Source organism: Xyrauchen texanus, chromosome 17 (genome assembly GCF_025860055.1).
Source record: "Xyrauchen texanus isolate HMW12.3.18 chromosome 17, RBS_HiC_50CHRs, whole genome shotgun sequence".
In the NCBI taxonomy this organism is placed as follows: Eukaryota; Metazoa; Chordata; class Actinopteri; order Cypriniformes; family Catostomidae; genus Xyrauchen; species Xyrauchen texanus.
In genome coordinates, this window is record NC_068292.1 from 14,297,937 (window position 1) to 14,310,037 (window position 12,101).

The 12,101-nt window shown below is 37.6% G+C and overlaps 1 protein-coding gene across 1 annotated transcript in view; it reads left to right on the plus strand.

The window, feature by feature from the left end:
• Positions 1-8,475, plus strand: part of LOC127657805 (triple functional domain protein-like) — a 188,531-nt gene extending 180,056 nt beyond the window's left edge. The window contains exons 51-58 of the mRNA XM_052146720.1: positions 647-785; positions 1,226-1,253; positions 1,372-1,534; positions 2,185-2,306; positions 2,516-2,588; positions 3,517-3,717; positions 4,175-4,313; positions 4,735-8,475. Of these exons, the coding sequence (XP_052002680.1) occupies positions 647-785; positions 1,226-1,253; positions 1,372-1,534; positions 2,185-2,306; positions 2,516-2,588; positions 3,517-3,717; positions 4,175-4,313; positions 4,735-5,280 (1,411 nt within the window). The 3' untranslated portion in view covers positions 5,281-8,475. The remainder of the gene's footprint in view (positions 1-646; positions 786-1,225; positions 1,254-1,371; positions 1,535-2,184; positions 2,307-2,515; positions 2,589-3,516; positions 3,718-4,174; positions 4,314-4,734) is intronic.
• Positions 8,476-12,101: the final 3,626 nt, after the last annotated feature.

Genomic DNA, 12,101 nt, shown 5'->3' on the forward strand with positions numbered 1-12,101 from the left:
TAAATCAAGATAATAGATTTTCAACTACCACGTCACATTGGCTACTACTAATTGGGGATACTACTGTACCTTTAGAGCATGGTGATTGGCTTAGGCTTTTTATGTCAGAGCGTTTCAACTTTTTATATAATATTTTTTGATATATAACAAAAATGAATAAAAATAGGGTGGGACCTGATTTTATCCACCGGGTATTAATTGAATTGAAACATTGTAAAAAATTTAATTAAATAAAAATGAGAGGGCTTTGTGTTATCAGCCGACAAAGAAAGCATTCAGTATTCAGATGTAGTGAAAGATTGTATTTATAAAAAAAAATGTTTTTTAAATAATATGCACCAAGGAATTTATATTAAGGATAGATGGAGAGATAGAGAAATAGATAGATAGACAGACAGCCAGACGGATAGACAGACAGACGGACGGACGGACAGATGGATGGACAGACAGACAGATAAACAAATAGATAGACAGAAGCACACACAAACAAGTAGATAGATGAAGACTGACAGATAGATAATTTTCTATATATTTTCTGTCTATGTATTTTTTGCTTTACTATCCGCTGTGGTTTACCATTAGTTATTCTCTTAAAAAAAACAGTGCTGTGTCTAAGAACTATATTTCTCTTCCACTGTCCATTCAGGAAGTCTTCATCATGGCACACAGCTCTCCGTATCAGGCGAAAGTCTGAAAAAAGAGATAAAGAGGGCTGGAAGGAGAGTAAACCGGAGAATGGCTATCGCAGGTCTAGAGATGCAACGGAAAATAAGGTTTCTGTAAAGGTGCTGCCTTATTTTATTTTTTTTATCCCCTTTTTCTCCAAATTTGGAATTGCTCAATCCGCGTGGCAGAGAACAAGTCTTAGTTGCCTGAGAATCGTTGTGCATGACACCGCGGAGACTCCCAGCATGTGGAGGCTCATGCAACTCTCCGCGATCCATACACAACATACCACACGTGGAGGTTACCCCATGTGACTCTACCCTCCCAAGCAACCGGGCCAATTTGGTTGCTTAGGAGACTTGGCTGGAGTCACACAGCACACCCTGGGATTCAAACTCGTGACTCCAGGAGTGGTAGTCAGCGTCAATACTCGCTGAGCTACTCAGTCCCCCATGGTGCTGCCTTAAATGTAATCCATTATATAATGAGTTCATTACAGGGTTTTTACACATGAGACATCACACTGTTGTTCATTATAATATCTGTTCATTTTTTACAGCTTTTGAATCCCAACTACATCTATGATGGTAAGTTTAAATATTGTTCTTTTGTTCTTGGAAGTCTCTCTTCAATGAATGAAACATGCTCATGAGTCATAATGAGAAACAGCTACATGACTGTAAGTTTGTGTATTGCTGGCAGCAGTCCCCCCAGAGATTGTGGTCCCTCTGAGTGAGGTGGTGTGTGACAGGGGCAACAGCGTGACTCTCCGCTGTAAGATCTGTGGGCAGCCCAAAGCCTCGGTCTCCTGGAGAGGACCAGACCAGAGCACTCTCAGCAATGCTGGCAGATACACTCTCACACACAGGTTTCTATTCTGACATATTAAGTGGGTTGATGTTCATTTCACTGTTTACTGTAAAAAAAATAATGTTGAATATTTCTGTGAAACTGTCTAAATGTTATTTAGTGACTACATTAGGTAGCATTTGGCTATTCTGACAAGCAAAACTTACTCGTATACTGTCGTCTTAACTGACAGTTACAGAGCATTAAAGATGGCTCATGAATTCCCAAATCTTTATTTTTAAGTAAGAAGGTTTTGTAACATCGGAGTTCATACCCAAATTTTTAATAAAAGAAGTATAAATATTTGGGCACAAAAACACTTTCAAATGTTAAACCTCAATTGCAAAAATAATTGGTCGTCAATTGGTTAAATTAAATAAATGTAAATTGTAAAATAAAAAAGTAAAAACACTTACATAAACATCTGTTCTGCTGAGGAATGGTCATAAATTGGTGTCAATTACTACAGAAAATCATTTAAATAATAATAAGTAATATTTTTGTTTCTTTGTTTCTTTTAACAAACTAAAGGATGAGTCAAAATGATGTTGTTGTATTTAACAGCATACCACATATGTTGTCCATAGACATTAGCTTGTAATGAACCTGGAATATTTCTTTAAACAGGCAAAGTCTGATTAGTCACTTAATTGTTTACTTTGTGTTCAGTGAAACCGGTGAAGTGACCCTTCGTATCTCGCCTGCCACTCTAGAGGACAGCGGCACTTACACCTGCATCGCTTCTAATGACGTGGGCTCAGTGACATCATCAGCCTACCTCAGAGTGCTTGGTCAGTTGATTTGATTGCAATGCTCAACGTAAAACCTCCACAACCTCTCTTCTTCAACTCTCTCATATTTATCACTACCTAACTTGTTCTAGACTAAATTAATCCTGGAATAAATTAAACGTCTCTTTTGAAAGCCTAGACTTGCTCTGTGTTAAAGAAGTTGAATTATAAAGTAGTTAAGACACTGATTTTGTTGGTGTTTTTCTCAGGCACTTCCTGTGATGGTATCCTTTGGAAGAATAACTTTGAGTTCCTCTACACTGAGGTCATGGAACTGGGGAGGTACAGAACATACAGTATTTAGGCCTACTTACATCCTCTAAATGGCTAAATAGAACTCAAGAACAATTACCCATTTGCAGCAGCGGTTCTAGCTTGTTTGGCGCCCTGGGCGAAACCCACTTCAACATGCCCATAAAGTTGTTGACCAGGTGGGGTATGTGAGTCTAAATGAGAACGCCCCCAAAAATTGACCACCTGATGCCACCCCCCATGGCCCCCGTGCGCCTAATTCTACCAAATTCTTAAGTATGGGCTGTCCATATTTATTCTGCCAACCCATGTATATGTAGATCTAGTGCATGCTTGCATGAAAATACCAAATCATCATGGCCATTCCCACTGATTTTGCATAGATGAGGTATCGCACTGCGCTTAACATGTAGCAGCCTTAAAATAACTTTCAGTGTCTTAAAAAATGCTTTTTATGGCACAAAATGCTGAAAAGAGAAGCAACACAACAAAAGTGAGGTGCTTCAAAATTGTCCATCTGACACATGTGCACATGGACTATAAACAGCGTAGACACAATGCAAGAACATGTCCTGTGAAAACAAGCAAAGTCTACCTCGAACAGATCAACAAACTCAATTTGCAAAATGATTTGATGTGGACTATACACCAGTAATAGGCCTATGTTCAATGATATAGAAAAAAACTATATATAGACTTCTAAAGCCAATCTATGTTTTACTTGTCTGCCACAATAATATACAGTAATGCATTGGGATTATCTGAATGATTATATTTATTATATGCATTACATATATCATTGGTTGAATAACCATATCTTGAAATATATATATTTGGGGGCTAAAGATGCTATTTGATTAATTAATCAACAACTTAATTGATTGAGAGACATAGAAATACTGATTAAGGAACTGATTAGTTGCAGTGTAGCTAAAGAATGTTGTCTCTCTGTCTGTAGAGGCAGGTTTGCCGTCACAAAGTGGTGTGAGCAGAGAGGGAGCAGGCGATCGGTGGCCGCTAAGCTGGTGAACAAGAAGCTAATGCATCGAGAACAGGTGATTCAGGAGTTGGCGGTCCTGCAGTGTCTTCAGAATCCACATGTGGTGGGCCTGCTCGACACCTACGAGACCCCAGCCAGTTACATTCTCATTCTGGAGATGTACGTAGACTTCTCTGGTTCTTTTCTATTACTATTGTGTTATGATGTGAAACCTACATTATCAATGCTTGACGTAACATAGACGTAAACATTTTACGTGTTAAGAAGATTTTTGTGTGATAAAATTGCTGACTAACCTTAAAGTTAAATCCAATATAGTAAGCGATTTTATCACACTAAACGTAATGTTTACACATATATTGTTTACATTTTGTGACTATACTTATAATACATAATGTGTATTTTTTAGAAGTTAACGACAGGCCCTATTCATGTCCATTTTAACTGCAAGCATGATTTTTGCTTTTTTATACAAATGAGGGACGAGTCAAAATTTTTGTGGTAATCAACATTATACGACAAATGCTGTTGACTGAGCTTAACTTGTATTGGACCCGGAACATTCCTTTCGTTTTCTGTATTGTTGTAACATTTGTTCTCCTTTTCTCCACATCAGTGCTGATCAAGGACGTCTCCTTGACTATATTGTTAGCTGGGGGAACCTGACTGAAGAAAAAGTGGCTCTTTATCTACGGGATATTCTAGAAGCTTTACACTACCTTCATGCATGCAGGATAGCTCACCTAGACTTGAAGGTGAGACAGTAGGCCTTCCTGTGGATTTTATTATTCATAATAAATTAGTAGATCACTTGAAGTTGCAGAACCAAATAAATTTTGAGCATGGACACACCTGTACTTATGTACAGGTGTGTTGTTGCATTGTACTTACATTTAAAGTACCCAGTTAACCTTAACCCTATCCCATTCCCAACCCTTAACCTAACCCTACCCATACCTCAACCTCAGTAGGAGCAAATGTGAAACTTATGAGAATGTTGCTGAACAATGTGTAGTTACACAATAAATTCATTGAATTGCATATATTTTAATGATAGTAGATAGTAGTTAATGACACTTAATATAAAGTGGGACCAAGTTCCCTCTGTATTGTTACTATCTTTATGAATAATTCAGTTACAGTGGCTAATACGTTTATATTGTGTTACTCTTCTAGCCTGAGAATGTACTGATCGAGCATACGTCAACCCAGCCTCTGGTCAAACTGACGGACTTCGGTGATGCGGCGCATCTCTCCAACATCCCGTACATCCACCCTCTGCTAGGCAGCCCTGAGTTCTCCGCCCCTGAGCTGGTCTTGGGGGAGCCCGCGGCTCTAGGGTCTGACCTCTGGAGTCTGGGTGTGCTGGCGTACGTGATGCTCAGCGGGGCGTCCCCATTTCTGGATGAAAGCGTCGAAGAGACCTGCCTGAACATCTGTCGCCTCGACTTTAGCTTCCCGGACGACTACTTCCGTGGCGTGAGTCAGGCGGCGAGGGACTTCGTATGCATCTTACTGCAAGGCAAACCGTGCAGACGTCCCTCTGCGCTGGTTTGCCTGCGGAAGGAGCCCTGGCTGCAGCCGAACGCGGCATCTGGAACAGCTCGCCTCGACACTTCCAGACTCATCTCCTTTATAGAGCGGAGGAAACACCTTAATGACCTGCGACCTGTTGCCAGTCTCAAAGCCTTCCTGCATAGTCGCCTCCTCAGCCAGGCCTGAAAGACTAGTAATCACATTTTCTAGCTGGTTCTGAGAGTATAGCCCACAATAATCAAACCACAATCTCCTGAGTTAAAGGGATAGTTCAACCAAAAATGAAACTTCTCTCATGATTTACTCACGCCATCCAAGATGTGTATGACTTCCTGTCTTCTGCTGAGCACAAACAAAGATTTTTAGAAGAATATTTCAGCTCTGTAGGTCCTCAACATGCAAGTGTATGGTGACCAAAATTTTGAAGGTCCAAAAAGCACATGAATGCAGCATAAAAGGAATCCATAAGACTCAAGTGGTTTAAAGCGATAGGTGTGGATAAGAAACGGATCAATATTTGTCTTTTTTTTTTTTTTTTTTTTTACTATAAATCTACTTTCAAACAGCCCTCATGCAAGTTCATGAGAGTTTTTCTGTTTTTTGCTGATTCGCATGCTTCATGCATATCGCCACCTACTGGGCTGTTGTGCAAATATGATTTTTTAATTATTTTCCTTTGCTTTATCCCTCACTATTTTTCTTTATCCTAGGTGGCGATATGTACAAAGATACATACGAAGAATGCAATTGCTAAAATACAGAAAAAGTAGAACTCTGTCCTCTTGTAAACCAAAAAAAAAAGACATAAATATTGATCTGTTTCTCACCTACACTTATCATATCACTTCTGATGAAATTGATTTAAAAACTGGAGTCATATGGAATACTTCTAAGATGTCTTTATGTGCTTTTTGGAGCTTCAAAGGTCTGGTCACCATTCACTAACATTATATGGACCTACAGAGCTGAGATATTCTTCTAAAAGTCTTCATTTGTGTTCTGCAGAAGAAAGAAAGTCATACACTGAGGCATGATGGTGAGTAAATTATGAGAGAATTTTCATTTTAGGATTAACTATCCCTTTTAGGTTACAGTGGCAAAAAAACTGTATTAAAGGAATAGTTCACCCAAAAAATTTATAAATACATAAAAAATGGAAAATGTTAATTTCTCACCCTCATGTCTTTGGAAACCCGTATGACTTTATTTCTTTAATGAAACACTAAAGGAGAAATGTACAGCATAATAACATAAACATTCAGTCTCTTCCACACAAAGCTATTGTGTGGCGAAAAATAGTGTATGAGTTGTATAGACCACTTTTATGATGCTTTTTTTTCTCTTTGGAGCTTGACAACCCTTGTTCACCATCCACTTTTAATTGTTTGTAAAAGAGCAGCATGGACATTGTACTAAGCGTCTCCTTTTGTGTTCCATGGAAGAAAAACATATAGGTTTGGAATGACGTGATGGTGAGTAAATCACACAACTAACTATTCCTTTAATGACAATCTCTCCTCCAGTTAAGAGCAAAAGATTGAAGACAGCAGGAGAAAATATGGAAAATGAAGTAAGAAAATATGATATGCTGAAATCTCATCCTCGTTTTAGAGCCAATATTGAAATGGTTCTGGGTCTCTATAAACTGCTGCTGAAAAAACTCTGAAGTCCCCTTCCCTACCCTTCAACAAATCATTTCAGCTACACATATGTGCTCTATTTGTATAGATGGCACTCACAAGAAAAAAAAAATGTGAATAAAGAAGGGAGGAAAGGTTTTGTTTTCTTCTTTCTTTTTTTTTAGGGTATTGTTCCCTGAGCCAGAAAGGTTTAGCTTTGTGTTCAGACAGTATTTAAATCAGGTTGTTTCAGTGGCGTACTGTAATTTGAAAGCTACATTCAGGAAAGATTACATTTTGTACAAACCATGTATAGAAGCACAGTAAAGATGATATTACTCTTCTTAATGGGGGGGGGGGGGATGCCTATTTAAAGATAAGGAAAATAAAATGAGTTACATTATGGCATTCATCTCAAAACCATTATAGCTGTACGCAAATGTTCATGTTTGATAAGCATCTTTGAAATCATACCGTAATGAAACAACTTTTAACAGCTGCAACTCTTTTCATATAGAGTAAAAGATGAGCTTTTCATTTCGATTCATGTGTCTATAAGCCTTATGTTGTAAATAAACTGGACCTGCCTTCATTCATGTCCATTTGCAGTGTTAGCAATGCTATCTCGTTGGCCACTGAAGGCAAAAAGTGTTGGTAACCACGGCAAATGTGCACTCTTTGTAATTTGTTGGAATTTCTATGTGCAATGTTGGGGCTTTAACATTTTGCAGCTATTTATAATACTTTTGTGTTAAATCGACATTGTTAAGTACATGTATCAGCCACTGCGAGTTGAGATATGATGTGTCTGTGGCTCTTTTGCTGGGTTCTCTGTGTTCAGTATTATTTTGTAAAAGCTTAAGCCTCGTTGGTGAAATTGAATAATTTGTGTCTACGTCACACTTCCGTTATGAATGTCGTTACTGATTTTTATCATTATACCAAAGTTAATCCTCATGTACCTAAACAATTCACCCTGTTTGGTGGTTCTAATTTGTAACAATAAGTTATGAGTGCAATTCTGACTCCTAGAGCTGGAGTTTACATGTATTGATTGTCGATTTATTTATTGCGTCTTGTTCGGTTTTTGTTCATCGAATTTGAGTAGTGTTTCATTATGTCAAATTATGAATTTTCATTTGTGTATCTGCTCATAGCAGTAGCCTATTAATGTAAGTTTGCATGACTAAGTGACAAATTAGTAAATGTTCCATTCCCATGAGATTTGTTTGCTTTCAGTTCGTTTTGTTTGAAATACTCTAGCTGTAGTACAAGGAAAAAGCAGCGAGTGAATTCTAGATCCTTCCGTACCAAATCGTGGGTTTAAGAGGCGAGTTGCAGTAGTACAATAACCCAAAAAAACAACTGTCAACGCATGTCACTAAAACCTATTTGCAATTAGGCCTACTCTATTGCTGAATTTAAATAACATGATGGGTCAGTAAAGTATGGGTTTTCAGGTTCTTAGTTTTATTTAAGTTAGTTTCTCATAATGTATAGATGTACAGACAACATGAAACCTGGACGTAGCGACACCCTGTTTTTTACATTACAGTATAATGTCATTTTGAATGTTTTTGACTCTATTAATTTTGCATGTACATTTCTTTGTACAGAACCCATACATGTTTGCACATTCTGTGCTGTACATAAGTTACTTTACCCTCAGTTATTTTTAGATTAAACATCTGAAACATTTTATTGGTACGTGTAGTCTCTGATGTTTTTATTGTTTGCAATTGTGGTTTGGCTTCTGTACGTGCCTTCTGCCGTTTTGAAGTTTTATACATTAAAAATGCATATACATTCTTTCCTGTGGAGGTCTCGTGAGGCCTCGCTCAGACCATGTGAAAATCCTCCAGAGCTGCGGAGGAAACAGGCAGGTGTGAAACGTGCAGCTGCAGGTTTTCAGAACTGGTTTAGGTCCCAAAAACAGATAAATTACAAGGCAAATTGCATCTCCCCTGATCTTATCGCAGATGTGTCAAAGTGTGCAGACAACTGTGAACACATGAAACAGAGAAGTTAAGTTTCCATATTTCAGAACGAAATATTATGCAGAACAAAAAGTCCCATGCGCTGACAACGCAGCATCTAGATTTGTAGCATTTAATCAGACACAGACACATAAAATGTAGTTTGGCCTTTTTGTTTATGCATAAACACTATATGGGTAGCTGATATACAGAAGGGTTCCTCAATAGGCAAATCCAACAACTCTTTAATTTTATAATGCCTGGATTAAATAACACAATGTGATACCATACATGTGGAATACTGCACAATAAGAATAAAAAAAAGTAAGCATAGCCTAATATTCAAAATAATTTATAAGAAAACACTGGCGCATAGCCTTTCTTTATTGAAATTATTGCAATACTTTGTTATATTATCCTTAAGAACAATAACAATATTAATACTAATAGGTCTTAATAATTGTATCTGTCATTTAGAGACAGTGCAGTTGACTCACATGGAGGACATGGAGATCCAGATTGTTCATTAAAGTTTTTTTTTTTTGTAGTTTTGTGATTTTATATATATATACACACAATTTAAATGTTCATAATTGTAAATAAAACAGGCTACTAATACTGACAAAAATAACTAATAAAATAATAATTAAAAAAATGTAATAATAAAAACAACAATAGTAATAATAATAAGAGGAGCAATACAAACATTTTGTCATTACATCAAGGCCCTTGACTTTGTATTGTTGACAGAATTTGGCCCTTGATGAAAACTAATTGGGGAACCCTGATATACAGTATGTCCATTGACCTTTATTATGATCAATATCCAGATTTTTGGTTGAAAGTTTTATGAATATAAAGGGAACATGTGTATTTAAGGTCCTGTAACTGGCCACCATTCCTTTTAAGCTTTTCACCATTTTTTATCACACTTTTGCCTTCACCAGTTCATTTTAAAGGGTAACTAAACCCCTGCTCAGAGTCTGACTCCACCCACTAGCAATATTTGAAAAATGATCAAAGTGGGCAGACCCCAGCGGGGATATAGGGGACGAACCGAGGGCGGGGATGGGGGGCGTGCACCTGAGACCCGTAGTGACGGATTAATTGACAGCTGCTGTCAGACTCTAAAATGGAGAGTGACTAGAGTGACGCAAGTAGCTTTGCCACGGAGCGGTCTTTTGAAGTCGAGGACCTTTCTCCCCCACCTTCACCTGAAGTGGAGGAGGGTGAATTGTCTGTGGACACAGGGCCGGAGCCATATCAATTCGAGCCGCTGGCTCAAACTGCGGTTTTAACTCCCTGTTGAGCATCCGAGACGCATTCACCTTCACTCGCGTGCAGGAAAAACAAATGAAACGCTGTTCAGTGATGTTTATCCTTTTAGCAGGATTTTTATTTAGCAAGCTTCACTTGAACATAACATCAGTTAGCTGTTCTCTCAATTTAGAAGAATGTGACGTAAAGCGTAACGTCATCATGTACAAAACCATATCTCCAAATAAAACTATACAGGTAGTCAATACCGTAATACAATGTATAAGGGTGCAATACGCTTCACACTCCCGCGATCGCTAACGCGCTTGTCGGCCCCAGAGGATTAACTTTAGCCTAACCATAAATTGTGATTCAAATATATATGATCACTCACCTCAAGACGCCGCTGAGGTGGTGGAGTCCATGCAGGAGGAGCAGCGTTTGGCACTGCAAGGCTTTTCAGCCGAGCTGTTTGGAGAAGCCCATTTCCACCTCCATTGCGTTGGAGAAGCAATCCCGCGTAAAATGCAGTTTGCACACTCCTCCAGCTCTAGGCGGGAACTCGCGGTCTTCCAGAACAAGGACGTGCAACCCCTGGCTCTAATTTCCAAGTCTATATGGAAAGCAATACAGTCCAGCAGTGCTGTTGCAACCAGCAACATTACACCTACCTACCATCCTGACCACTGTACTAAATACAGATAATCTACGCTAACTTGAAGCTATCCTAACTGACGCAATACTATGCTACTAACTAACTATGCTTCTAACAATACTACACTAACAAATATGCTAATTAACTACCTAGGCTACACGAAATAATCTAAATAACTATATAAATGCTATGCTAAATAGATGCTAAAATACTCTATCCTGATCGTTTTCAATACTCGCAATTCCAACTCCTAACTCGCTACAGTGGTTTTGACGAAACGAGATTGTTTTTATACTGCCATGGGCGTGGTAGCTCGTACCAAGGGCGTGGTGAGCTGGAACCTGCTTACATCACGAAGTACCGCAAACAGCCAATAGGAAAATTCAACTGCAGTAGCCACCGTTCAACCTGAAGAGGGCAGCACTCAGACGTTTTTACACCATATATTGTAGAATTAAAACACTTTATACACAAATGTAAAAAAAATTACTTGAATCAATGACCAGTACTAATAAAGCCCCATTCTTACAGATCATTAACTAAAAAAAGTTGGTTTAGGGTTTAGTTACCCTTTAAAAGGTCCTGTGAGGTGATTTTTTTTTTTAAATAAAAATATTCAAAACATTTTATATAGGCTATATATATATATATATATATATATATATATATATATATATATATATATATATATATATATATATATATATATATATACATATATATATATATATATATATATACATATATATTAACCCATTTTTATGATTTACGCATTTCTATTTGACAACACAATTTCATCAAACCGAATTGTGTAATGTTTGACCAAATTAAATGAATAAAGCCTAAAATATTTTGTTTTGTATAAAAAAAACAAATTAATTACTTAAGGTTACTTAAACTAAATGGAATTGTGTTATGACATTTAAATGTATATGCCTTTATATTTTTCTGAGTGCAATTAGTTCATATGAGGTCATAAAAGCAGCAAGTATAATAATTCCAGAAGAGCTGGATGGAAAACATTTGGTTTAAGATGAAACTACGCATGTGTGCATGTGCAAAAAAAAGAGAGAGAAACACACACTGGTATGCATGCATGCATCTCAACAAAAACATGTAACACCAAAACAAAAATGCATAAGTTGGGTTACATGTCTTTGCTAACATGCATGCATGCCTGTTTTATTATAATTATTTAAATAAAAAAAAAAATAAAAAAACTGCTTTTACCTGAAAGCTTTTGTGGTTGTTCGTCTGATTGTGTGAATATAACTGTCTTGTTTTTAAGAGTGTGTGCAGAACATGGGGGTCTACTGTTGCTCTGCAGGCACCCACACACTACTATCAGTTTATACTGTTTCCTCTTTGAAACACCATGCACCCTCCCTCTGATTCAATGTACAAAGATGCATTTAATGGTGTCTGCCCCATTTAGGATTTGAGATGTGGCTTAACGTGCAAGATCACTAACCAAAGACTGATAAGAAGAACTCGTCTTTT